Source organism: Malaya genurostris, chromosome 3 (genome assembly GCF_030247185.1).
Source record: "Malaya genurostris strain Urasoe2022 chromosome 3, Malgen_1.1, whole genome shotgun sequence".
Classification (NCBI taxonomy): Eukaryota; Metazoa; Arthropoda; class Insecta; order Diptera; family Culicidae; genus Malaya; species Malaya genurostris.
Genome location: NC_080572.1, coordinates 11,183,064 through 11,207,564, shown reverse-complemented (window position 1 = coordinate 11,207,564; position 24,501 = coordinate 11,183,064). Strand labels below are relative to the sequence as shown.

The window sequence follows — 24,501 nt, the reverse complement described above, 5'->3', positions numbered from 1 at the left end:
CCTACTAAGGAGTTGAGCAGTAATTTTATCGATTGTCGTTCAATGCGTGTCGTCAATTTGCAAACTTATATATTTATGTATTTATTAAATTTATTCATCTGACAATAAAATGAATTTAATGAACAAATGTCAAATGCCCTTCAAACATGATGTTATCGGTTCGGAATATCCGACCGCCGCTCGTTTTAATCTCGTTGGATGTTAACCGTTCTATTGAGTCGAGTTTCTGTAACAAATAAAAATAATAATTTTGTGATCTGAAACACGGATTAAAAAAAAAACAAACCTCCATCAATGATTCAAAACAGCTATCACATGTTTGCATTTTCCAAGTACATGCAAATAATCAAGCAGAGCGTCAACTGCTAGTGCAAACTTTTATTGTATGCAGCTCGACACTTGGAGGATGACTGTAGACAAGTCGAAAATAAGCCAAATCCATCATTGTAGATCTCATCTACTCCAACTATCCGAACGGATTCCTCCGGCAGCGTAGCTAAAAACTTCCGACAAATTCATCAACACAGTGCACGTAACACCTTTTGAAGGCTCCTGAAGATGAATCGAAAAATGCATTATTTTCACATTTAAAGTGAACACTTCGACGAAAAACCTACAACACAAATAGAAAACATGCAGTTTCAATACAATTCAAAGAATTTTCAAAAAAAGCAGTAGATTTTCATTCATGAATATTGTTCTGAAATGATGTTTACTTTTTTTCGCATACCGATCACTTGTTTTTTACATGGGAAAATAGACATCACACAAAGCGATTTTTTTATACTCATTAACTGAATTAGTATCTTCGAAGATTTTAAGAAACACTGGTACTTACCAATTCAAACAGTAAAACTAAAATCGAAGAAAACGGTACGTTTGAAAATTTATCACTTTTTTCTTTTGCTTGTTTACTTCCACTTCACACACATAAGCTGTCAAACTCAACTTCGTAGTCGCGAATTGTATATGCGTTCACTTGCTGGATTGTCGCTTTTGCATAATGTATTGGTGAAATTTCCTGTTGTCTGCGCAACACCGTGTTCGCTTGAGTATCTTATATATCATCTAGCTATTGAAGAACCGAATCAGCGTGGTTACCGATTCTTTTTAAATATCCCATGTATTTAGCAAATTTTTTGTCGATTTTGCCATTAAAAATGCCTTACACTTGGTTTCCCGAAGCTGGGTGTCAATTAAAACAGGCAAAACTAATCGCGTAACATTTTTCTGTCATAATTTTGAACGATTATAACTCAGTCATTTGTTGATGGATTTATATAATTCAACAACCAATCGATTCGGAAACATTCAACTTAAACTTATGAGATAACTTCATTTGAATATTTCAATTGCATACCATTGAAAAATTGGTTTGAATTGAATATTTTATTTTGGTTCTCTGGTAACTATCAGGCCAATTTAGAATTACCGGCGATAGATTTTTTGGATCTAATTTGCAGCGCTTGTTCCTCGATAATTTGTTAATGGATTTTCCTTATTTAAATGATTCCAAAGCTTCAATATGGTAAGCTTAAAAATGTTTTAATTTGGCAACGGATCGGTTTGCATACTTAAATCTCCATTCCCATACGAACAAAACGGTGGCGCGCAAATGGATTCAGTATAAAGTTGTGTGATGATGATAATCATAGATACTTCTTTTTCATTATATGTGACTGAACAAGTTGTCCCACCAGGAATTAAACGCTTAAAAAGATTTAAAATTAAATTCTGAAACTTATCTAAAAGCGGCCTAATTGGTTTAGTAGTATAAATGAGTTCCACAGGCTTATATATACAGTACAATTAGATGCAATATCATATAGTATCAAAGATAAACTCAAAGTAAGTTTACCTCCGATTTTACATGTATCGTTTGAATAGGAACCCTCGTAGAATTTGGTTAACCGCCAGTTTCAGTTTAATTATTATTTGCTTCAAAACAATAAGCGTCTGATGGCCACACGGGTTGTAACTATGATAATGTTCGTTCATGTGTTAATAACACCAAGTTACAATATGAACAATATTTCGGAATTTTGTTGCATATCCATTCCGTATATTCCTAATATGCCAAAGCGAAAATCAATGTAAGTAACTAAATATTTTATGCGGACTGTTTCACATGTTTTCTTCCTCGTATTGTAGCCATATTATTTATCGACACTTTCCGAAGATTATCGTCGATTTTGAAGAAGGATTAATAAAATTACACTATTACTGAGTTTACCGGTACAACATTTTTAGTTAAAATAAATAAAATTTTCTCCTGGGTCGATTAACTGTTTATAAAATTAATAAGTTTGTACGTTTCTCGGAAATTATTATCATAAAATAAAATAGTTTCGTTTGATCAGGTTTAAAGTTTTAGGTTGTTTGTATCTAAAATTGAGCTTTCAAGTAACTTTGAATCATAATTGACTTCTAGTTAAAGAACGTTATTCAAAAACTTAACAATGTAAAAATATGTGGAAAGAGATCAAAATTGAATAGAGTCAATTATCAAGAAAGAATCTAATTGTCAATTTTATCATTCGCTAACAATCTAAGTTTAAGAGCAAGTTTGTAATTAGTCAATTAAATAAGTTTTTAGTTTTGTGTATTTTAATCATCATCATCTTTATTTTTGTATTAATTATGAAGACCCTAAAAACGTTCCATTTTTAATGTTATTGTGCTCGGTTGTGTCTTGAATACAACCCTCTAATTTTTTTCAAGTTTAATTTGTCTGGTGACTCTCTTTCTTTAACAAAGACACATATTTTACTCTAACAAGATATGCGTATTCGAATTTTTTTTTCAAATTGACCTTCAGTTGTTGAAGGAAAAAAATGACTTGACATGGAGGAAACAGGCTTTATGAACAGCTAATTATCTTTTCAACTATGTTAGTGCCTAGCCTCATAGCAGCAAGTTCCAACTGATTTATAAATGATGCATGAATTTTCAAACATTATATCTCTGTTTCCGAGGAAAGTCATCGACCTGATTGAAGGAATGCGAATGACAATTAGATCCCTATAGGGGGACATCCTTTTGTAACCTGCAGATGCAATTAACCATTGTCATTGTCAATCATTTCCCCTCAATCAAATCGATCAAGTTTTTGCTCAGCTCAGGAAATGAACTAATAAATAAATAAATATGTTTAAATCAAACATATGATGGAAATGGAGCTTACTGCAAATCTATCTGGACTCTGGAGGTTGACTTACTTCCGTACCAACATACGAAGTGTGTTGATTATCATAACCGGTTACGCACAGTTACCATATCGTCTGTATTTTTTTAATCTGATATATGGTAAATGTCAATTTTAGATATTCAGGCAGCTGGTTATAATCTAAGAAGGCGCGTTGGCCCCTAATTGCTCAGCGACATTATGATAGAAACCGTATTGTAGTTTCCTTATCACAATTTATTTTTGAAAGAATCCATTTATCAGTGACTGAGTGTTGATGATATACAGAAGAAGAAAAAAACAGATAAGAAACAGCTGTACCAACATTACAGTTTAGGGTGATTCTTGTTTAAATGTTCCCTCATCGTTCGAACAAATGCGATTACAAAGCTTGTTCGTCCACCCTGAGCTGGCTGAACGGTAGAACAAGAGCTCGTGTGTCTATTCCACGCTGATAGCCCGAGCAAGTCGACAATCGGTGGGTCGGTTAGTCGTTATTGAGATTCTCGTCGCGGTGGCGGTACGGCGTCGATCAGCGCTCAAGCAAGCGCACTCGTCCATTCAAAAAGTGGGCGCTTGGTGAACGATCGCGACCAGTTCGACTTCGTTTGTCGGCGGTGGTAGTGAATAAAAAAGACTAAAGAAGAAACGAAAAATCAAAACACTGTTCCATCCACCGTCCTACAGAAAAAGTCATCGCAGTTGGCCGTTTGTTGTTATTGTTATTGTTGAAGTGACCGGCAAAACTGAGGGTGGTTGGGAGAATTGAGAGCTGTAAGCAAAACGTGTTGATTTTTTTGTTGTTGCTAGGTAAATCTTGAATGTGATCTGCAAGTGTTTTATTGAACTGACCGCAGACAAACGTGACGTGCCACTTGGGTTGAATTGAGTTAAACAAGCTGAAGGTACTTGAACTGCCGAGGAATGTGTTTGATGTGGAGCACAATTTTCTATTTTCCTCGAAGTACCACGGCTAAACGTCTTATCTTTGAAAATGAGTCCAATCTACTCACAAGTTTTCGCGTTCGTTATGACAGTTGATGGAATTTCTGGTGTGGTTAGAAACTCATGAGCTTCTTCGATCATTTTTCACAATCAATTTTTCGCCATCCCCAGTTCAATTGAAGGTTAAAATTGGCAGAGTTTTGCAATACAATAAAATGACTTGCTCGGGTCGGTTTCGTACTCGTAATCGACTATACGAATGTTTATGTAGTGTTTTACTTCGGGCACCTCCTAAGCATTGTTTTCATTTTAAGCCTTACGTGTTGTAGGTGCCTTCGAGAAACCGGAATGACGCTTGAGCAGCGGTAGTGGCCTCCTTTTTTGCTCGCGGTTGTTGAAAGAAATGCACTTTCTGAAATAATTCAGTACAGTTTATTGATCGATGACCTTTTCCGATTTTGTTATCGATAAAACTGTGCTTCGGCTGACGAGGTATTCCATAAAAGGAATTAGCACGCCTGTGTCGTAAATTGTGCACTAATTAGCTTATGAAAAGGCATTGTCATTAGCTTCCCACACAAACAAGGTAATTAAAATATAATCTTGCACGCCGACGAAACCTGCATTGCAACCTATCGCAGACAAAGCCTTTCTATGAAATTTGCTGTATTTGGAAGCAACAAAAACTTGTTCATATAGACATTCATTTTGAATGTTTTTGTTTTGTAGAAACAGCTGGCTTAACACGATAAGATGTCGCATAGGAAATGATGATTACAGACTTCCAGACTGGGCAGACATGGAGCGGTCTCGTTAAATTGTTAAATGACTTTCTGTTTCATTATGTCTACGATATGGATAAACTTTCTGAACGATCCAGCGTGCTTCATATGACGGGAGAGAAAATGCAACTTAGTTGAGTTTACGCATTCTTCAGAATGACCATTTGTTCTTAGGCTGTTTCTTCGACTTAGACACGCTAGCATACCTTAATTGATCTGACTTCCAACATGAACAATTGAATTGCGCACTAAACAACATTGTTTCCTTTTTCGATTTCCTTCAATTTCCTTCCATTTTCTTAACTAGTTAAATAAAACTAGTGATTGTTTTGCATTTTATGGAATGCAATGACTCCAGAAGATTTAAACACTTAAAAGAATCAGATTTTCTTTGGTTATGTTCGTTACGAATCTCGCTAACTTACTGTGAACAGTATTACGGGTCGCAGCAAGCGTTTTTTTTTGTTGAACATACAATTGACAGCTTAGTTGAAAGCTTCGTCGAGCAATCAAAGCAAACACAGACTTGCCAGAACACACAGCACCAGTCGTAGTCTGTCTGCGACAAATCCATTAGACTTGACATGTTTACAGGGTGCTTGTAAAATTAGATAGAGGAAGTAAGCTGAACGACCGTACTTACGAGAAATATCGACTGTAAACATTCATAATCATACAAATGATCTCCGTTTCATTCGAATTGATTGCCGGTCATTTCAGCTGTTTCAGGTGAGAAACACAACGTCATTATATTTAGCTTTGTTCCGAGCGGATGTAAATCTGAGGTTTCGCTAAGCTTGAACGATAATGGCTGAATGTTACACTAAATATAGATTTCACCGACAATCCAAAATAATCGGTCGTTAGCTCGAATCGGAATGATTTGGTTATCTGAGTGTTTAGGGGGTTTAAATCAATAACATAGAGAGATAATTTAGTCAGTATCATTCATTAATATATTTGCATGGAACTTTCAATATTGCACTGAAAACACATAGAAAAACTGAGCATTACAGATGAGAGTGATCCTCCAACGTTTAGATTTCATCTGTCCATATTGAGACAAACCTTCTCCAATAAGATTCTTTCCAGCCTCTGGAGGGAGATTATGCATGCGAACTTCTGTTGCAGGGTCCTCCGTGTTCACAGTAATGTTGCACTTTTCATTTTCTCATGTACGACATAGTGTATGTTGTTGTTGACAGCTGAATTGAATTGCGTTGCTCTCAGAGGCGAATTGAATGTTCATTAAACCATATTTTTTTGTTCACTTGTATATCAATAATTTTCTTCATCGAATTATGAAATAGAACCGAATGACGAACGAAGATGCGAGCTCGAAGGTCATATAACGACTATAACATTCTAGATTTGGCAAGCGATTTGTCACTGTGTGCTCCTCTTTGAAGTGTAATATTAATATCTTATGAATAGCGTGTGAGTCAAGTGGAGTCGAGTGAAAATATGTTGCACGCCACAATAGAAAATTCTTCGTAGTCTCCATAGGAAAACAATGCGGCCAATCAGTATTTAAACCATCCTAAAAATTTTCAAAGACCGGTTAACTACAAATTTCAAGCTCAAATCTTGAATAAAATTCGGAAAGATAAATTCATAGTGAATGATAGCTTCAAATAGGCAAAAATGTCTAAATCCGCATAAAAAGACATCATTTTATCGAATTTGTGCACCTGTGTAAAGCGACTTGGAAGTTTCGCCACTAAAGAGTCAGTCCAAAATATTTCATGTCTCCCAAAACCCATTATCGCGTTATCGTTTCACCACAACTGTAAATAACTATTTTAGTCTGATTTAGCTTTATGTCACGATAGTTGAAACGATAATTGGTGCTACGGTGTTTTTTGTCTCCGAAGATATGAATCTAAAATACCTAGCGCAATGATGAAACTAGAAGAAATACCTATAAAAAAGTGAGGAATGTGAATAAAATCCTGAAATAGTGGATAAAAAGGATGCCGAATACAAGCTCTCTTGATTAATGCGAAGTGGAAGTGGGGAGAATTTTTTGAAACAACTTCCAATACTTGATCCAATAAAAGTAAACTGAACTCATCACATGTAAATAGTAAAGTAATTATGTGTTCGTAATTTGTAGTCGCTCTTCAAAATGGCCGCTAAAGTTATACATTTTGTACGTTTTAAGGTAAAGGACTACTCCGAATCTCAAACAATCCATGTTGAATAAATGATATGTTTGTATTGAAAAGACAGAACGCCAAACATGTTCACTAGGGTGCCAATATTTTAGGGTGATCTCTATTTTCGTTAATTTTCGAAATCCAAAATTATTGTTGATGTCAAAAGACTTTGAATTGCATAGAACGTCGAGATTTAGAATCATCTGCTAAATTTTTGCCTTTCTCATATAGAAAGGTTATGCAATCACTAAAAAAAACCGACCAGTGAAAATTGGCCCGGAGGGCCAAATGTCATATACCATTCGACTCAGTTTATCGAGCTGTAGTGCTTGGAAAATGAATGAACTGAATAAAAGTAAGCTTCATTCATTCGCTTCATGGTTCATGAATGCACCAGCAACTGAACCATTCGTCAGACACTTCTAAGCAGACGGAGTTGGTTCACATTGGTATGTATTAGTGAATCAAAGCTCTTCTGTACTTGGAAGGTAAGCGTATAGAAGTATTACTTGTTGCTCATTCTCTTTTACATTAGTGAGCGAAGCAACGAGAGAGTATTGTTGGTTCTTCATCGTCGGCTGTACATACATGAATCTCTTCATGTGGTTACTAGCCCAACGAGTGAGCAGTGAAATCGTTAAGCACAGATGAAGCTTACTTCTTCTTCTTCACTCTGTTTGGCCATTGCTTGCAGTTAAGATCTCATAAACATGAACATTAATCATAGCTACTGGTAGTAAAAAATGATGTGGAAAATCTACAGCAGCGTGAAACCTTCTAAATTTATTTTTTTTATGCTAGAATACATTAATGATTTAAATTATTTTTACATTCAAATTCAATAGTATTCTTTGATGATGAATGGTTCACCAACGATAGTGTGCTTGAATCACTTAAACTACCGAGGAATTGTTTGAACGAGTTGCCTATATTTGAGAGAAAAGAGAATACTTAATACTGTTTTTCAGGAAGGTTCAATACTATTAAACGTAATAGAGCACGCTCGTCGGCAAGTATGTATGGAATGGTTCGTTCTCCACTCTGTTTGCTCGTGTATATTTTCAGCATCGAAGCCGGTAACTCAGTCTGTTGGTATGAGTGCTATAGCTGCGCTGAACGCTTTTTTTGCTCGTTCCTCGCATTGATGAATGAATGATGAAAGCACTGTCGAGCTGAGCAATGTCTGTGTGTGTATGTGTCAAATAAACTCACTAGGTTTTCTCGGAGATGGCTGAACCGATTTTGACAAACTAGGATTCAAATGAAAGGTCTCGTGGTCCCATACGGAATTCCTGAATTTCATCCGGATCCGACTTCCGGTTCCGGACTTATAGAGTAAAGTGTGTTCAATATTGTACACCGTCACTTAAACCGGCGAAACAAAAAACGTAAAAAATTTTGTAAACTGGTCTCAAAACTACACCAATCGATAGTCATTATCAGTAGGCAACTAAATAAACCGATTCCGGCTATCCTGGTTTCCGGTAGCCGGTTCCGGAAGTACCGGAAATAGTGGTCATATATACCAAAATATATCTCACTCACTTTTCTCAGCGATGGTTTGACCGATTTCCACAAACTTAGATTCAAATGAAGGATCTTCCGGTCCCATACAGAATTCCTGAATTTTATCCGGATCCGACTTCCGGTTACACACTTATAGGGTAAAGTGTGTTCAATATTGTACACCGTCACTTAAACTGGCGGAACAAAAACCGTAAAAAATTTTGTAAACTGGTCTCAAAACTACACCAATCGATAGTCATTATCAGTAGGCAACTAAATAAACCGATTCCGGCTATCCTGGTTTCCGGTAGCCGGTTCCGGAAGTACCGGAAATAGTGGTCATATATACCAAAATATATCTCACTCACTTTTCTCAGCGATGGTTTGACCGATTTCCACAAACTTAGATTCAAATGAAGGATCTTCCGGTCCCATACAGAATTCCTGAATTTTATCCGGATCCGACTTCCGGTTACACACTTATAGGGTAAAGTGTGTTCAATATTGTACACCGTCACTTAAACCGGCGAAACAAAAAACGTAAAAAATTTTGTAAACTGGTCTCAAAACTACACCAATCGATAGTCATTATCAGTAGGCAACTAAATAAACCGATTCCGGCTATCCTGGTTTCCGGTAGCCGGTTCCGGAAGTACCGGAAATAGTGGTCATATATACCAAAATATATCTCACTCACTTTTCTCAGCGATGGTTTGACCGATTTCCACAAACTTAGATTCAAATGAAGGATCTTCCGGTCCCATACAGAATTCCTGAATTTTATCCGGATCCGACTTCCGGTTACACACTTATAGGGTAAAGTGTGTTCAATATTGTACACCGTCACTTAAACTGGCGGAACAAAAACCGTAAAAAATGTTATAAACTGGACTCTAAATCGTAATTCCCAATCTTAGGATCAATTGCAAGGTCTTATGGTCCTACCAAAAATTACTGTATATTTTCGGATACAACAAACATTTAAATCGTAATTTAGAGTGCGTACTAGTAGAGTTTGTATGTCATGTTAGTTGGTGGCCGTACGAACCGACTTTGATTATACCGGTTCTCGGGTTCCGGTGCCGGAAGTGCATATAATAGTGAACCCACTTCGTTTTCTTAAGGATGACCTACGCAATCAAAGCACTGTTTTATTCTGTATGTTATACTAGTTAATGCACAAACAATCTCTTGGTTTCTTTCAAAAACCGAAGAAAAATTTTTTGAATAGAATACCACAATATTATACATGAGAAAGGCATCATTACACCACTAGGTTGATTAAAACAGGTTTTTTAAGCGAAGTTTCAGAGTTATCCGGTTTTTTTGTGCGAATTTTCAGAGCTATGCGGTTTCCCTTCTGCGGTTTTTTATGCGAACTTTCAGAGTTATGCGGTTTTTTTATGCGAAGTTTCAGAGTTATGCGGCTTTTTTTATGCAAAGTTTCAGAGTTATGCGGTTTTTTATGCGAAGTTTCAGAGTTATGCGGTTTTTTTTATGCGAAGTTTCAGAGTTATGCGGTTTTTATGCGGTTTTTTATGCGGTACGTAAACTCGCATAAAAAAGACTTCAGTGTACATTCGAAAAGTGTTGTGGGAACAAATTGCAGGTGCCACTTAAGGTATTCGATGGTTCATTCTCAAGTAACATGCCGAAAGGAAGCCCATCTTATTTTCGTTTGCTATTGACAAAAGACCAAAAATTCTTCGGATAGACAGCAACTATATGATCGATGATTATTACTAGCTAGGGAAAAATCCTATTTTGTAATTGAGTTCCGTCGGTTGGAACAGTGCCGAAATGCAGCTGCATGGTTAAGCTCACGTAGGTTTATATTGCCCAAGGTTGCTTCGGACGAGGGCGGGTGCAGTAACATGTACTAAGATAAGGTCTCTCCAACACTAAAAATTACCTAAATCTGAATCCAAATCAGCAGTATTATCCAGTAGAGAAGCCCAGTCGATTACACATAATGCGTTGGGGAGTCCAGAGAAGTTGAACAACATATCAACAGACACATCGGCAAAACGAACAAGATGAGGACAAGCCAAAAGCTCAAATACTTCAGCAGTGATACACTTCTTAGAATTTTTTCCGTTTACGAAAAGATTCCAGAACCAGTTTTTATAAAAATTTACTCCCACTGCTTCACTTTTTCGCCTTTAATTTAATATGTTTTTTTAAACTCACGAATAGTTGTAACGCACGACTTTTCAATAACGAGTTATACATCAAAACGTGGTGAGCGACATGATGAAAAACTACAAGACGAAAATAAACCTTCATTCTTCTACTTTTTGATTCACTGTTCGATTTCTCCTTCCCTTGTTTGGTACTAGTGTAACCGGAGAACAAAATGTGTCAGGTTCCTTGAGGTAACCCTGTACTTTACCTTTGTACAAGCAAAGACATCATATTAACAAGATATCCAGCTCTCACATTTCTCGAACAAATCATTGGCAACATCCTATTTTGCGAACATGGCGCCCTCAGGCGAGTCCGCATCGAATCTCGTACATAGAAATAGGGGAGAGAAATGTCAAATTCGTGCGCGCCAAAATAGCAGCACTGCACATCCATACAATTGATATGATATGCTGAATGTGAAGCTGTGCGATGGCGTTGCTGAATTGTAGATTTTTTCCATAATTACGATTATTTCATAGGCAATATACATAAGGTTTTCTTCGCCGTGGCATCCACAATATATAGTACTTTAAACCTAATACATTTCGAATATCATATAAGTATGTTGGTATTCATTAGTTAATCTAAACACTGTCGGCATGGCATTGCCTGGAATGGAACAATGAGCTGGGACCCAAACTATTGTGATTTGATAATTATTATTCAAAATGTCGTTCAGGTATTGTTTTATTTTGCCCAAGAAAAACGGTTCATTTTTGCCAGAAGCGTTAGAGCGAATGGCTTCAATTGCACTCACACAGAAAGAAATAATGAAATTTACACGAGATGTAAATCAATAGTAACATGGAATAGACATGAGTTGAATCGAAATTTTGATTGAAAACCTTCATCGATGCAAAACTAAATTGAATTGCATTGAATTTTTAATGAATATAACTGTATCTTTCAATTAACGCTTATTTTGCGATTAAATTCTATTGAAACGTACAGAATAGTAAAGTAATTTTATGTTTAATTACCTGCTCCAAATGTGTGCATGAAAATAGATGTAAATTCACAAAATATTTTTATCTGTGCAGACTATCTGTGAAGCGAAAATAATGGTTTGGAGATAATGTGACGATTACATTCAAACTATAATTAACTGCTGCTAACTCTGCTATATAAACAGATGCAGGTTCTTGGAGCCTAAATGAGGCCGAAACATAATTGTTGAATATACCAAACCCAGTAGCCTCTTCAATTCGTGATCCGACCGTGAATAACATTTTCTCAGAGTCAATATGCCTGAACTTACTTGAAAATATTTTTGGGATGTGTCGAAAGATAACGTTAAGTCAGGTACATTTAGGAGGCTGTCACGGATAGCAATATATCTTGAAGGGTTGATTTCCTGTGACATATGGTTAAAATATACTGTCATGTGTTGTTTGAGATTGAAGCTCAACTAGCCTTTCGATGTTATTAATAACTTCAGGATTCAGTACCTCACATCTAATTAGCATTAGCGATGAAAGCTTCCAAAAACGATCTTTCATTGGAAGAACTTCCGCCAGTATTTCAAGACTCATTGTATGTGTCGAGTGCATGCAGCCTAAAGCAATTCGCAAACAACGATACTGAGTTCGCTCAAGTTTGATAATATGAGAGTTTGCAGCGGAACGAAAGCAGACGCAGCCATATTCCATCACTAAAAATATCGTTGTCTGATACGATTTTATTAGATCTTCCGGATGAGCACCCCACCAAGATCCTGTTATTGTTCGACGAAAATTTACTCTTTGTTGGCATTTTGTTATCAGGTACCTAATGTATCCTCCCCATGTGCATTTGGAAACAAACCACACCCCGAGGTATTTGAAAGTCAAAACCTGTTCCCATCATATGAAGCTGAAGCTGCACGGCATCATGCTTTCTTAAAAAGACGCCCAGCTCTGTTTTCTCCGCAGAGAATTCGATACCCAGATGAACAGCCCAAACGGAGAAGTTATCTGAGGTATCTTGCAATGGTTTTTGCAGATCAATAGCTTTGGGTCTAGTAACTGAAACCACGCCATCATCTGCCAATTGTCTTAGTGAACATGGGGCTACTAGACAGCTGTCAATGTCATTCACGTAAAAATTATAGAGGAGCGGAAACTGACAGGGTCTGGTACAAGTAAACTTCAGAATACACTTTGCCAAACAAAACGTCGTTAGGCCTGACTTGTTAGGCGTCGTTAGAACTGACTTGTTTACTCTCTCAAATGAACTTATAAACGACAATTCTGCATGTAAATTCGTTACGATATGACGTTAGTTTGTCTAGTCACTTAAGTGTATTTACACTGTTGGTGTTTGTCTCCCGGAAATGGTAAATATATCTACCACTTCAACAAAAATTCGAAATTCATAATACTATCCCCATCTCAAAACTTGCATTCTATGAGTTCTTCAATAGCAATGGCTACTTTAATACCGTAACAAAATTCCAAGAATAAATTTAAAACAAAGCACGTCATGCAGTAAACCGTATCGAGTCTCACAGACAGTGCTCGAAAAGTTTCATCACCGAAGAGTTTCTGTGATAAACGCCGAGTCACTGTCTGTCACTCGGTGCAGCAGTTAAGAGTCCCTCAGAACCTACGGCAGGGACACGTGAATCACTGATGTAGCATATATTTAATGCATTCTACCGGTACCGGCATCAGACTGCAGAACGAACGTTTGAACTTTTCTATCAATTGTGACAATTTGAAAGATCAATTCAATCGCCAGTGCCGAGTAGTAGAATTCGACGAACAGTTCAGTTGTGATTCTGCGACCATTTTCTAAGCATTTTCTTATCAAACAGGTCACAGTTTCAATATTTGTTCCAGTCCAAAAAAAGAATAATTGCCTGTTGATAATTTATCTTTATTGAAACAATTTTTATTTTTATTTACAGATCGACTCTACTGTGATCATTCATATTAGTTACTTACCTAAGATTGTGTCCAAAGTTGCAGTGATTCGAGTAATTGAAACTCAGTATAAGCGACGATTGTGTTTATATCTTCAATTAAACGTTTGAATAGTAAATACAGTTACACATACCTAGAAAAGATTGCTACACTTGGATGTCTCGAATCCCGAGCGGTTATCAGTGAGTGTTTGAATAAACTAGTTTATTGTAGGATCACAGCGTAGAATGAAAACTAAATCGGGAAGGCGTGCATAAATTGAACTCGAAAAAAAATAAAGGAAAAAATCTAATTAAAATAAACACAAATCTTGTGAATGCGCGTACCGTTTGCTCTGTGATTCCGGTGCCGGTGGTAAATTTGTGGGATGGAAGCACTGAAACCAAACGAAGTTGGTCCACAAACTTCCACCGGCAGACCGGCCCCGTTGTCATCGTCCATGATATCGGAGCTGCATTGCTGTAGTGTTGAGGAATTTCTACGGAATGAGTCGAATAGTGAAAACGTCATACGGTTTGGAGTAACCGCAACTGGCAGCCGGCCGCAATCTGATCCGCTGCTTTATCACCATGTCACTACCGGTACAGGCTCCGGTTCCGGTAGTGGGACGTCTACACCTAGAAGCGATTGTTCCCTGACAGACCAGCTCATCATGAAGAATCCCGACTGCGAGATGAAGCTGACTGCCAAAACAAACGGATTCGACGTGATGGTCGAGTGAGTATGACGCACTAATGTTATTTTTCATCTGCTAGTATAATGCTGAACCTTATCGACGACAAAGGAATTAAATTACCTTTTGCTATCTATATGTTCCTTTGAAACCTTTTTGCGTAACTTCCAACTAACCAGTTCCAGAAAACTTACTGTTTAATTTTAGGGAATTAGTTTCGTTTCACCGTGTCAATTATAAAAATGACTCCAACAATGATTGTTTTCAGCTCTCACTGACCTGTAATTCCAGAACCGAACATCGTATTAGGATAATTGAATAGTAGGTTTAATAACCATAAGACCTTTCATTTGAATCTAAGATTGTAAAAGTCGGTGTAGCCATCTTTGAGAAATTTGGGTGTTAAACAGGAGGCAAATACCAAATTCGTTCATTCTTTCTCCAGTATTAGAAAAAACGATTTGGATGTGCATCAAGGAAGTACTTTAAGTTCACTGTTGATGACAATGTGTCTATATTCAGCGACTATACAGAAGTAATTCTTACATTTACGTACATTGTAACATTGCATTTCTGAAATTTTAAAATATCGATTGCCTTTTTAGAATGAACCATATTTGCCTTCCGGTTATCTTACTGAATTGAAACAAAAATTTCATGCAAAATATGCAGCTAAATCCGAGAGAATGAGAATTTTAATTGTTTTGCCAAAAAACTGTAGTATTCGTAAGATTCGATACGGACCGCGCGTGCGGGTCGTGATTGAAAAAAATTCACTGCTCCGAAAGAATTAATCTTTCCACTCTGAAACTTTGCCAAGATTTTCTTTTTTTAGTTGGAAAAACGATGCCTTAGGAGTTTATCCTAAGGCATCGTTTTACCAACTAAAAAAAGAAAAAAAAGCCCAAGGTCGAATTTTTTTATTTGTTTATTAATTTTTACCTTTTTTCATTAAATAAACTATAAAGGTTGTTTAATGAAAGATTTTTTTCTGACAAGATATTTTTTCAAACTTGAATAAAATCAAAAACTTTCTTTGGCAAAAACTACCATCACCTTTTAGATTTGTAAACAATTGAATGCACATTTTCTCATAGATTTGCACATATTGCCTTGTAATTCCGGGACCGGATGTCAGATCGGGATAAAATTCAACAGCGATCTATTGGACCGTAAGACCTTTCATTTGAACCTAATGTCGTTTTCGTTTTTAATTTGCACTACACCGGTGCAGTGCTACACTGAGGCATGAATAAAAGAACAAAAATGACGAAAACATAAACAGTAACCATTGACTACAATAAACGATTCCATTGCATAGAGCTACAGAAAAAGTGTAGCACTGGTGTAGTGCAATTGGTGAAAACGAACGGTTTCAGTGCAGCTTTCGCTACATCAGTGTAGTGCAATTTAAAAACGAAAACGACATAAGTTTGTGAAAATTGTGTGACATTATTTATCACATACACGAACAAACACTCTCTCTCTCTCTCTCACACACCAACACAGAGAGAGAGAGAGAGAGATTTGCTCAGTTCGTCGATCTGAGTCGAATGGTATATTCAAAAGTCGGTTTTCACATTGATTGTATAGCTTTTCTATATGAGAAAGACACCCTTCTTAGTCCACTTAAAGACTGTCCCAGAAAGTATGGACGCACTTTGATTTCTTTGTAAATAATTCACAAGTGTTAGATATTCACATTTTATTCGATATACTGATAATATTAGACTACAACAACATAATAATATTCTCAACATTTGCTACTTAGCCATTGTTGACTAGCTGGCGCACCATCTTGCGAACGTTCCTCATTAAATTCCTCAATTGGTCGAAGTTGTGGGCAATTTAGTGGATTCATGTCTTGTGGCAAGAAGCAAGATCTGGCCAGAAGACAACAGGATTCTTGTGGCTTCGAATCATGGGTAGAAGTCGTTTTTGTAAACATTCCTTGACGTATATTTCGCTGTTCATTGAAGCAGTGGTGATGAAGGGTTTCGAAATCTTACCGCAGCTACAAATTGCTTGCCAGACCATAACTTTCTTACCAAATTTTTCGACTTTAATCGATGTCTCGGGCTGGTTTAACAGTTGCCCTTCTCGCACCGTATAATATTGTGGTCCCGTCAAGGATTTGTAATCGAGTTTCACGTAGGTTTCGTCGTCCATGCAGTTCATATTTCCAGCAAGAATCGTATTGTACAGCTTTCGAACCCTCGGCCTGATCGATGCTTCTTGTTTCGGACTACGTTTTGGTTGTTTCTGCTTCTAATAGGTTCGAAGATTCAAACGTTCTTTAGCACGAAGAACATTTGACTTCGAAGTTCCCACTTTTTTCCCCACATCCCGTACTGAAACCTCCTTCTTTTGCTCGAACGCCTTCAGTATACGTTTATCCTACTGAGTGTTAGCAGGACCATTTTTTCGACCCGTTTTCGGTTTATCCTCAAAGGTGTTATCCTCACCGAACTTCCTGATTGCATTTCGCACGGCTTTTTCGGCTTTATAATTAACAATTATTATTAATCGTGAAAACAAAATGCGAAAAAAATAAATATATACGTTCTTTAGTTTCTTTAGTTTGAAGAGTTTTGAAAATGTATAGTGTATTCAGCCAAAAATATCTGACTACTTAACACAATAAAATGTTAAAACATTTTCGGTAGCCGGATACCCAAACTAGTGATTACATGGTAGTATACCTACTCCTCACATTATTTTTATATAACATTTATTCCACCTTACACATCATCATATTTATTTCAGATGAAAACTACTTTTACAATGTATCATCCAATTCTGAGATTTTTATATAATTTTCTAAAATCAATATACTTAAACTAACATTAATTGAAAAAAAAAACATTTAGTTAACATTTAACCCATTCTCATTCGCAGATCGCCGAACAATCGCATCCGCGTGGCACTGAGCGTCCTGATTCGGTTGCTTCTGCCGCTGACGCACGGACTAGCGCGGGGATGGAACGGATTGCGGGGTTTTCGTATGCTGCAGCTCTTGCGGAAGATTCGCGAAAGCCGCGGCCTTCTGACGACGCTGTTTGCCTTTGCCGCCAACACCGTTTCGATGAGCCTGTCCTCGGTCCAAGGTGAAATTGATTGTGGCTTACTTACTTACCTATATATGTACAAGCTTACGAGCGCTTGATTATACATACGTTCAATTGCATCGCCTACTGCTAGCGGTTTCAATACGTCAGAAAGTGGAAACGGTTTGGTTAATTGCTAGGAAGTCGTGAAACGGTTCAATCGACAAGTGGAGGAATGCATTCATTCCTGCTGGAATTACTAATTGAAGTCTGTGTTGTGAAATGATGCGATGCCATTGTGAGAATATTGAAAATGACTTTCTCCAAGGGAAAAAGCGTTACATTTTGAAGCGACAATAGTTATATATACTTCTAACAATTTTTGACGTAAGACTACTTCTTCGTTTCCTATATATTTGTGAATTCAAAATACGGAAACTAAAACCATGCAAGCAGGTTTTGATCGTACACAGTTCAGCCGATTTTAAACGTAAATACGTAAAGATAAAACTTTATATTTTGGATAATTGGTGGTAGAAACTTTAATTAATGACAAACAATGTCAATGTTTTTTTGTTTTCCTAGCTGTTATCATGATTTCCTCTGACAGAGACGACAGGTTGGTATACACAAGTTCACGGTTTTCATAGGAATTCCAATGTGTGTCCTACCTAGCATTAAAACTGAGGCCCTTCACAAAACAAAAATCAGTATCGAATCAACTTGCACTTTGTGTGGTTCGTTAGTGCCGTAGATAAGGTTGCTACGCACATCAGCTAGTTATGATTTGTGGTTTTACGTACTGTTAAGATGTCTCAGATGATGGAATGCTTTTTCTCGTGTCGATCACACTTCCGTTGACATTGTTTGAATTTTCTATTGAATGCTTTTTAAACATGTTCAAACTCCTTTTTATGTTCGAATTTCTTCAACTGCTTTCATTTTTTCAACGATTGTTGATGTTTTATCGTTTTGTTTTGTCTTCTTTTTATACCATTTCCTTGAAGTGAAAATCAGGCAACAGTACTATAACAAATTCACTTTGAATTAAATGTTTTATCCATTTTTAATTTCAGCACAACAGAAAACACAGAGAAATTCACGACACAAGACAGACTACTATAGTACAGGCTAAGACTTTCAACAGTGATCATTCAAGATCCACCACAACTATTTTGTATTTCTGATATCAACTTACTTACTTATTCCCAACTGCATATTTAGAATTATTTCATGTATACTAATATGTATACTTCCGATGATAACTTATATCGATAAATGTAATCGACTTGGCACGTAAAGCAAAGTCATGGCATTGCAACAACAGGCTTAGCAGATTCTTAGCGTACAGAATCATTGAATGGCTATGCTACATACACTTAGGGTGAAGCCATAGTGGGCGCGACGCGCGACGTGATGCGTAACGCGAAAGTTTTCTAATGAAAGATAGTAGCGATTGTCAAAAAGGTAGTAGTAACAAAACAATATATTTTTTTTATATTCATATTTATTGAAAAGAAAATACCGATCAAAATCAAACGAAATCATCTTGACCGAATCCATTCTTATTTCATCCATCTATGCATATGCTGTAGTGTCAATTGCCGCTGCTCTATCCGAAGTTGTAGATTTTTTTTTGAAGAAAGCAAATCTTTCTCACGCGGCGATGTTTTTTCTCCAGTAATTTCGAAGCTCTATTTCCAGAAGTAGTCGTTGTTTTTGTAATGTAAAGAAGACTTTATATTTCCCGAAAAATTTTTGGGGATATGTTTGTTGGCGCATTTTAGTCTAAAAATTTATAGAAAATGTATAGAGTTTTGTCGAGATAACTCGAAATATTCTCAAAACTCATTTAATGCAGTTTCATTGAATGTACTTGCAGTAATTTCTAATGTATTCGAAACCTTTGCGCATTAGAGCTGATTAGAGCTTCGATATCAGGAAAATTATTTCCTTCCGCCATAACCAAAAATAATTTAGGAAACCTTTGTTCGCTCGTTCATCGCATGAAAAACTGTGCACGCACTGCTTTGTTGTTTGTCGCACCAATAATCGCTTGTCACTACGCAACGCCACGTGTTTACTCTGAAATACATGTTAATATCTTGCCGAAACAAATCAACGAAATACAGAACTTTAATGATCGCACCGTATCGCGTCGCGTCGCGTGTCGCATCCATTCTGGCTTCACCATTAAAATGCTTCCTGGTCAGGACTCGATCATACAACTGGCTTGTAAGACCAGCGCCGTATGCATAGAACCGTCAACTGGGGCTAACTTAACTTGGAACGTATTTGTATTTATTATGTAATGATTTTTGCTATATTTTCGCAGCTACAGTTACTAGGCTTGGAAGAGAAATGAACATACGCTATGATAAAGAGCGCTGATCAGCCTTCTTAAACAATAAATTAGTGCTTTGTCTTAGTTTTGCTTACCTGATAACGACCTAACCAATCGTTTGATGTGTTTTAAATTAAACTAATTTAATGATTCGAAAATTTTCAAATGTTCGTATATGAAAAAATAAACGGTTTCCGGTGGTTAAACATGCGCAGTCAATTGAACTGTCGATATTTGAAATTTGGTGCTTCAAATTAACCCTTTTGCGACGTTGAATAGTTAGTTTTGAATGGAAAAATCACATTTTTAAATTAAATTGAAATTCAAGCCGTTTCAATGAAACAGATTTGTTTCACACTGTATTCCAAATAACTTTTTCTCGAACGCCATTAAAATTCGAGCGACTATTGAGTCTCCAGATAGACCAGTGTCGTTGCCGCTTTTTTCGAAAAATGCGAAAACCTGTAAAATGACCAAATCTGTATAAAATATTCAAAACGACGAATGTAACAATGAGAGATTCTCTTTGTTTACTTTCTCTTTCGATGATTGCGAAACATTCCTGCTTTTTTCGGTAATTTTTTAAGTGCAGATTCATGATGATGATGATATGATTTAGTTATTATTATAGGTAAATAATTGGAGTGAAGGATTGCTAAAAGTACCGTAATAATCGAAAGAGAAAGTAAACAAACAGAATCTCTCAATGTTACATTCGTCGTTTTGAACATTTCATACAGAACCATAATAAATCATAATTTAAAACTTAGATGTATTGAGTTCAAATTTCAGACATGAACGCGTGAATAGTGTTGAATAATATTAAAAATAATATGGGAGTGTTTCAACAAACTTACAGTAGCGATTGATCACTGGCATATTTTTGTGCCGAGATTCAGCATTAAGTGTGTAAATCTATTGTGATAATATAACCACAGATAACAGATATACAGGCTCACTTATTAACTGTGTGTTACATTTGCTCAATCAGCGTGGCGAACACTTGCAGATGTCACCACGATCGGCACGAGGTGCCACCACGATTCGGGTGCCGCTTTCGCATCAGCCACAATTTTGGGTACAACATTCACTTCACGCTAGATTTTTGTTTTGCTATTGTGATTTATGCAATATGGAAATAAAGTCACCTTTAACACTTAGGGAAATCGTGTGATAAGTGTTAAAATTGTTGTAGTTGGAATATTCATATAACAGACAGGAGGATTTTTTTGTCGTTCCGGAACGTAGTGGAACGTTTTGAAAAATCGCGGCGAATAGTCGAGTAGGTGGCAGTAGTGTTTCCAACGTATAGCAAATTTGAAATTTACACAAGATTTTGAAAAGTTTTGTTTGTGCCTGTATATATGTTATCTGTGACAAAACAGTATTATTATTTTGAATTATTTTCAATGATCATTTAAATCCAAAACAAAAAGATCTTCACAAAATTATATGTAAATATTTTCACAATTTATGTTCAAAGAAGAAAATTGTAATATATACAAATATTTTGCGATCCTATATAAATTAATCCTCTGAAACTTTTTCGCGAACTCGTTAAAAATCAACTTGGATCACAACGTACGATTTCATTTACTTACACTACAATTGATTTCAATCTGCACTTATCTTGTCCTAAATCTGTAAAGAAAATATTATAATACACACTAGCCAACTGCTTATTTTTTCGATCGAAATCTCAACAGCCTTCAACATAAATTTAAAACTCGTTACATTTATATTGATAGTAAAAATTTAAAAAAATTCTCAGGTATGAAAATATTTTTAATCGCTTCAACCGTTTCGACTGTTTTCGAGGTGTGGTGGCGATTAAATACACAGCGTGCTTCGATCAATAACAAACTACCTAGCCTACTAAAATATCATTGACCTTTAAAACTTGCCCGCCGGTGACGCGGTTGGGCAATTTAACTTGAAGAGTAAAATCTAAGTAGGCCTACTATCATTTGGTGATAAAAATAAATGCACTTTAAACGTCAGCTGGAATAATCCTATTACAGTCCCTATGCAACAATTACGTTAGGCGCTTCTGTTTGCGATTTAGCAACCGTTCGATGTCGTAATCGGAGAGGTTGGTATAACTTGGTCTACCCATTTGAACATTACTTTCCTACAGACGGAATGTTTCGGACGTATTCTGAAACGCTAGTGGAACGCGATTTCGATCTACTGGATGCCATTTGGAACAGTGGCAATGAGTTCTTTCCTCAGCTGTCGTATCTAACATGGGTCCTTTTAATTTTTGTAGTGGCCCATCGGATAGACCCTTTATTGCGCGTTATCAAGCTACGTAAGAACACATCCGTTGCAGGACGGAATGCGCTGGAAGCAGATGGTAAGCAATCACTAGCGACTGGACGCGGTCGACGGCATACAGATGCAGCCTCTCAGGAAGTTCCGGACAAGTGCGTCGAGTTGGTTGTGCTGGCAGAACCTCCCACTGGTCAACCGATTCGGGCAGACGTGGTATTGATCCACGGGTTGCACGGTTCTTTGGTGAATACCTGGAAGCAAGGATTGTGGAACAGCGAGGGTAAACTGGAACATTTTGAGCGACCTCCGAAACCTCCGATAAGACCTCCGAAGCGGCAAAGGCATTCCCGAGCGAATCTGTTTGCTCCACCGCACGTATCGAAGAAGCCAAAGTTTGAGGAAGAATGGAGTGACGACGACAGCCGATGTAATGATGGAATCGAGACTACATCGTATAGTTTTGCAAAACGTCGTTTCACCTATGAGTGTGGTGAACCGAATAAAGTTCATTTTGCCGACGAGATGGAATACAGTTTCCCGACATTTAGGCTAAGGATAGAAGAAGAGCAAAGCAATAGGATTTCTCAAGGTTTCACGGAGAAACGATACCATGGTAAAAGAAAATCACGAGTGAAAAAGGACGAATCGTGGTCACCCTGCTGGCCAGGTGACTGGTTGCCATTGGATTGTCCTGGAGTTCGTGTTATCGCTCTAAACTATACGACCGATCCGTACCTGTGGAGACCAGTGTGGATCACCAAAAGGCATCGGTAGACACAGAGTCGAAGAAGAAAACTTTGTACTCAATAATCACAATTTCTTCTCTTTGAAACAGGTCCAACTTGGTGGATCGTTCCCGGGAGATGGCTGATATGCTCATAGCCAAGGGCGTCGGTAAAGGTCATCCGATCGTCTGGGTCGGCCATTCGAAAGGAGGTATTTTTATCAAACAGATAATTGTGGATTCGTGGGAAAGTGGCAGACCAGCAGCTGAGCCTCTGTGGCGTTCGTCACGTGCCACCTTTTTCTACTCCGTGCCACACAGAGGATCTCCGCTGGCGGACTTCAACCTACCTCTTCTACGACAATCGATCGAGCTCACCGAGATTCAGAAAAGTACGGTCTGGTAAACACATTCTGGTGAAATTGTTAAATTAATAAACTTCTATCTCGCAAGATTGTGCCAGCATTTTGGAGCTTCACCGTCGCTTTGTTGCCCTGTATCGGGGAGGTCATCTCAAAATCGATGTATTTAGCTTCGTTGAAACGGCCTTAACATTGATGTCCGTTCTGTACTTGCGCATCGTCGGTATCGATTCAGCCGGTAAACGAAATAATTGTTGGTTCGTGAGTAGATTAACGCAATAACAAAAATGTTGTTTTTTTTCGTTTCTCGATTTTTCTACCATCGACACGCACTCACCGCTATCTGCACTAGATCCTGGAATTGGCGATGTGTGTGGCGTACGCCTTGACCATCGAGAAATTTGTAAGCCCCGCAGTCGCAACTGCATTCTCTACACCGAGTTGGTCAAGATGATCAACAAGGTTAGCTGAACAATCAACGGACGATATCACCACCAACGCAACAGAACATCGCAGTAGGCCGAAAGAGTTACCACCGCAACCCAAGAAAAAAGAACGGATTTATTTGTTTTAAAATAGTTTTCCTTAATTGTTGGATTATATTTCGTTTGACTATAGATATATTTTGATAAAATGAAACTTACAATGTATGAGTAGAATTCATCATTCTTAAATTTCAGAGAGTTGAAAATCGATAGCTATTTTCTTTGTATGAGGCACCAAGTACTCAAAAGTTATCTAAAATGAAATTAGGTTAGGCTTGAAATGTCGATCATTTGATGAAATTAGTCATATGTAATATGAAAACAGATATTAGTAGGATTTCGAGATAAGCTTTAAGTAATAATTACATATTAAAAGTTTATTAAACCATTTATCAACTCAATACCGCTTCAGAAGTAATTTGTTGTGTTGAATATTCTGTATATTTTAGATTTTCATTTTTAATAGCTATACCAGATGTTTGTAATTATAACTTGGAAGTACCACCGACCACCGAGTAGGAATATGGGAATTGAGAGCCAAATAGCATACGTATGTCGATAAGTGAAAGCTGTCTTTCTACTTAATCCCGAAAGTGAGTTTTGCAAAGAAAAGTCGAACCAAAATTTTCAAAATCGATTTCAACCGGTAAATAGTAATTTGACATACAAATCGCAAAGCAAATAGTCATTAGTTGTAGAGAGCAGAATAATTCAAAACCATCTAAACAATGTGATAAATAGATATTAGCGTTTGGAGTGCAAAGTGAAGCTGTTGGAAATACACTATTTTAAAGTAGTTTTCCGAAAAACTTGTGATTTTATTCGAAAACCATAATGACTCCGTGTAAGGGAGGAGAGAGATTATTCAATAGATATAAAAACTTGAAATAAAACCGAACCCAGTTTCGACCCTAACTACTGTCAAA

General features: G+C 37.1%; 1 protein-coding gene across 2 annotated transcripts in view; it reads left to right on the top strand.

The window, feature by feature from the left end:
- LOC131439585 (uncharacterized) overlaps positions 1 to 24,371 on the top strand; it is a 36,257-nt gene extending 11,886 nt beyond the window's left edge. Inside the window, exons 1-8 of one of the 2 annotated variants that reach the window (XM_058610783.1) lie at positions 3,671 to 3,958; positions 13,651 to 13,719; positions 13,880 to 14,383; positions 17,238 to 17,446; positions 22,000 to 22,774; positions 22,840 to 23,120; positions 23,182 to 23,328; positions 23,443 to 24,371. In XM_058610783.1, the coding sequence (XP_058466766.1) occupies positions 14,034 to 14,383; positions 17,238 to 17,446; positions 22,000 to 22,774; positions 22,840 to 23,120; positions 23,182 to 23,328; positions 23,443 to 23,561 (1,881 nt within the window). In that variant the 5' untranslated portion in view covers positions 3,671 to 3,958; positions 13,651 to 13,719; positions 13,880 to 14,033 and the 3' untranslated portion in view covers positions 23,562 to 24,371. Of the gene's footprint in view, positions 1 to 3,670; positions 3,959 to 13,650; positions 14,384 to 17,237; positions 17,447 to 21,999; positions 22,775 to 22,839; positions 23,121 to 23,181; positions 23,329 to 23,442 lie in introns of those variants that run through there. The other variant, XM_058610782.1, reaches the window with a different exon arrangement.
- Positions 24,372 to 24,501: the final 130 nt, after the last annotated feature.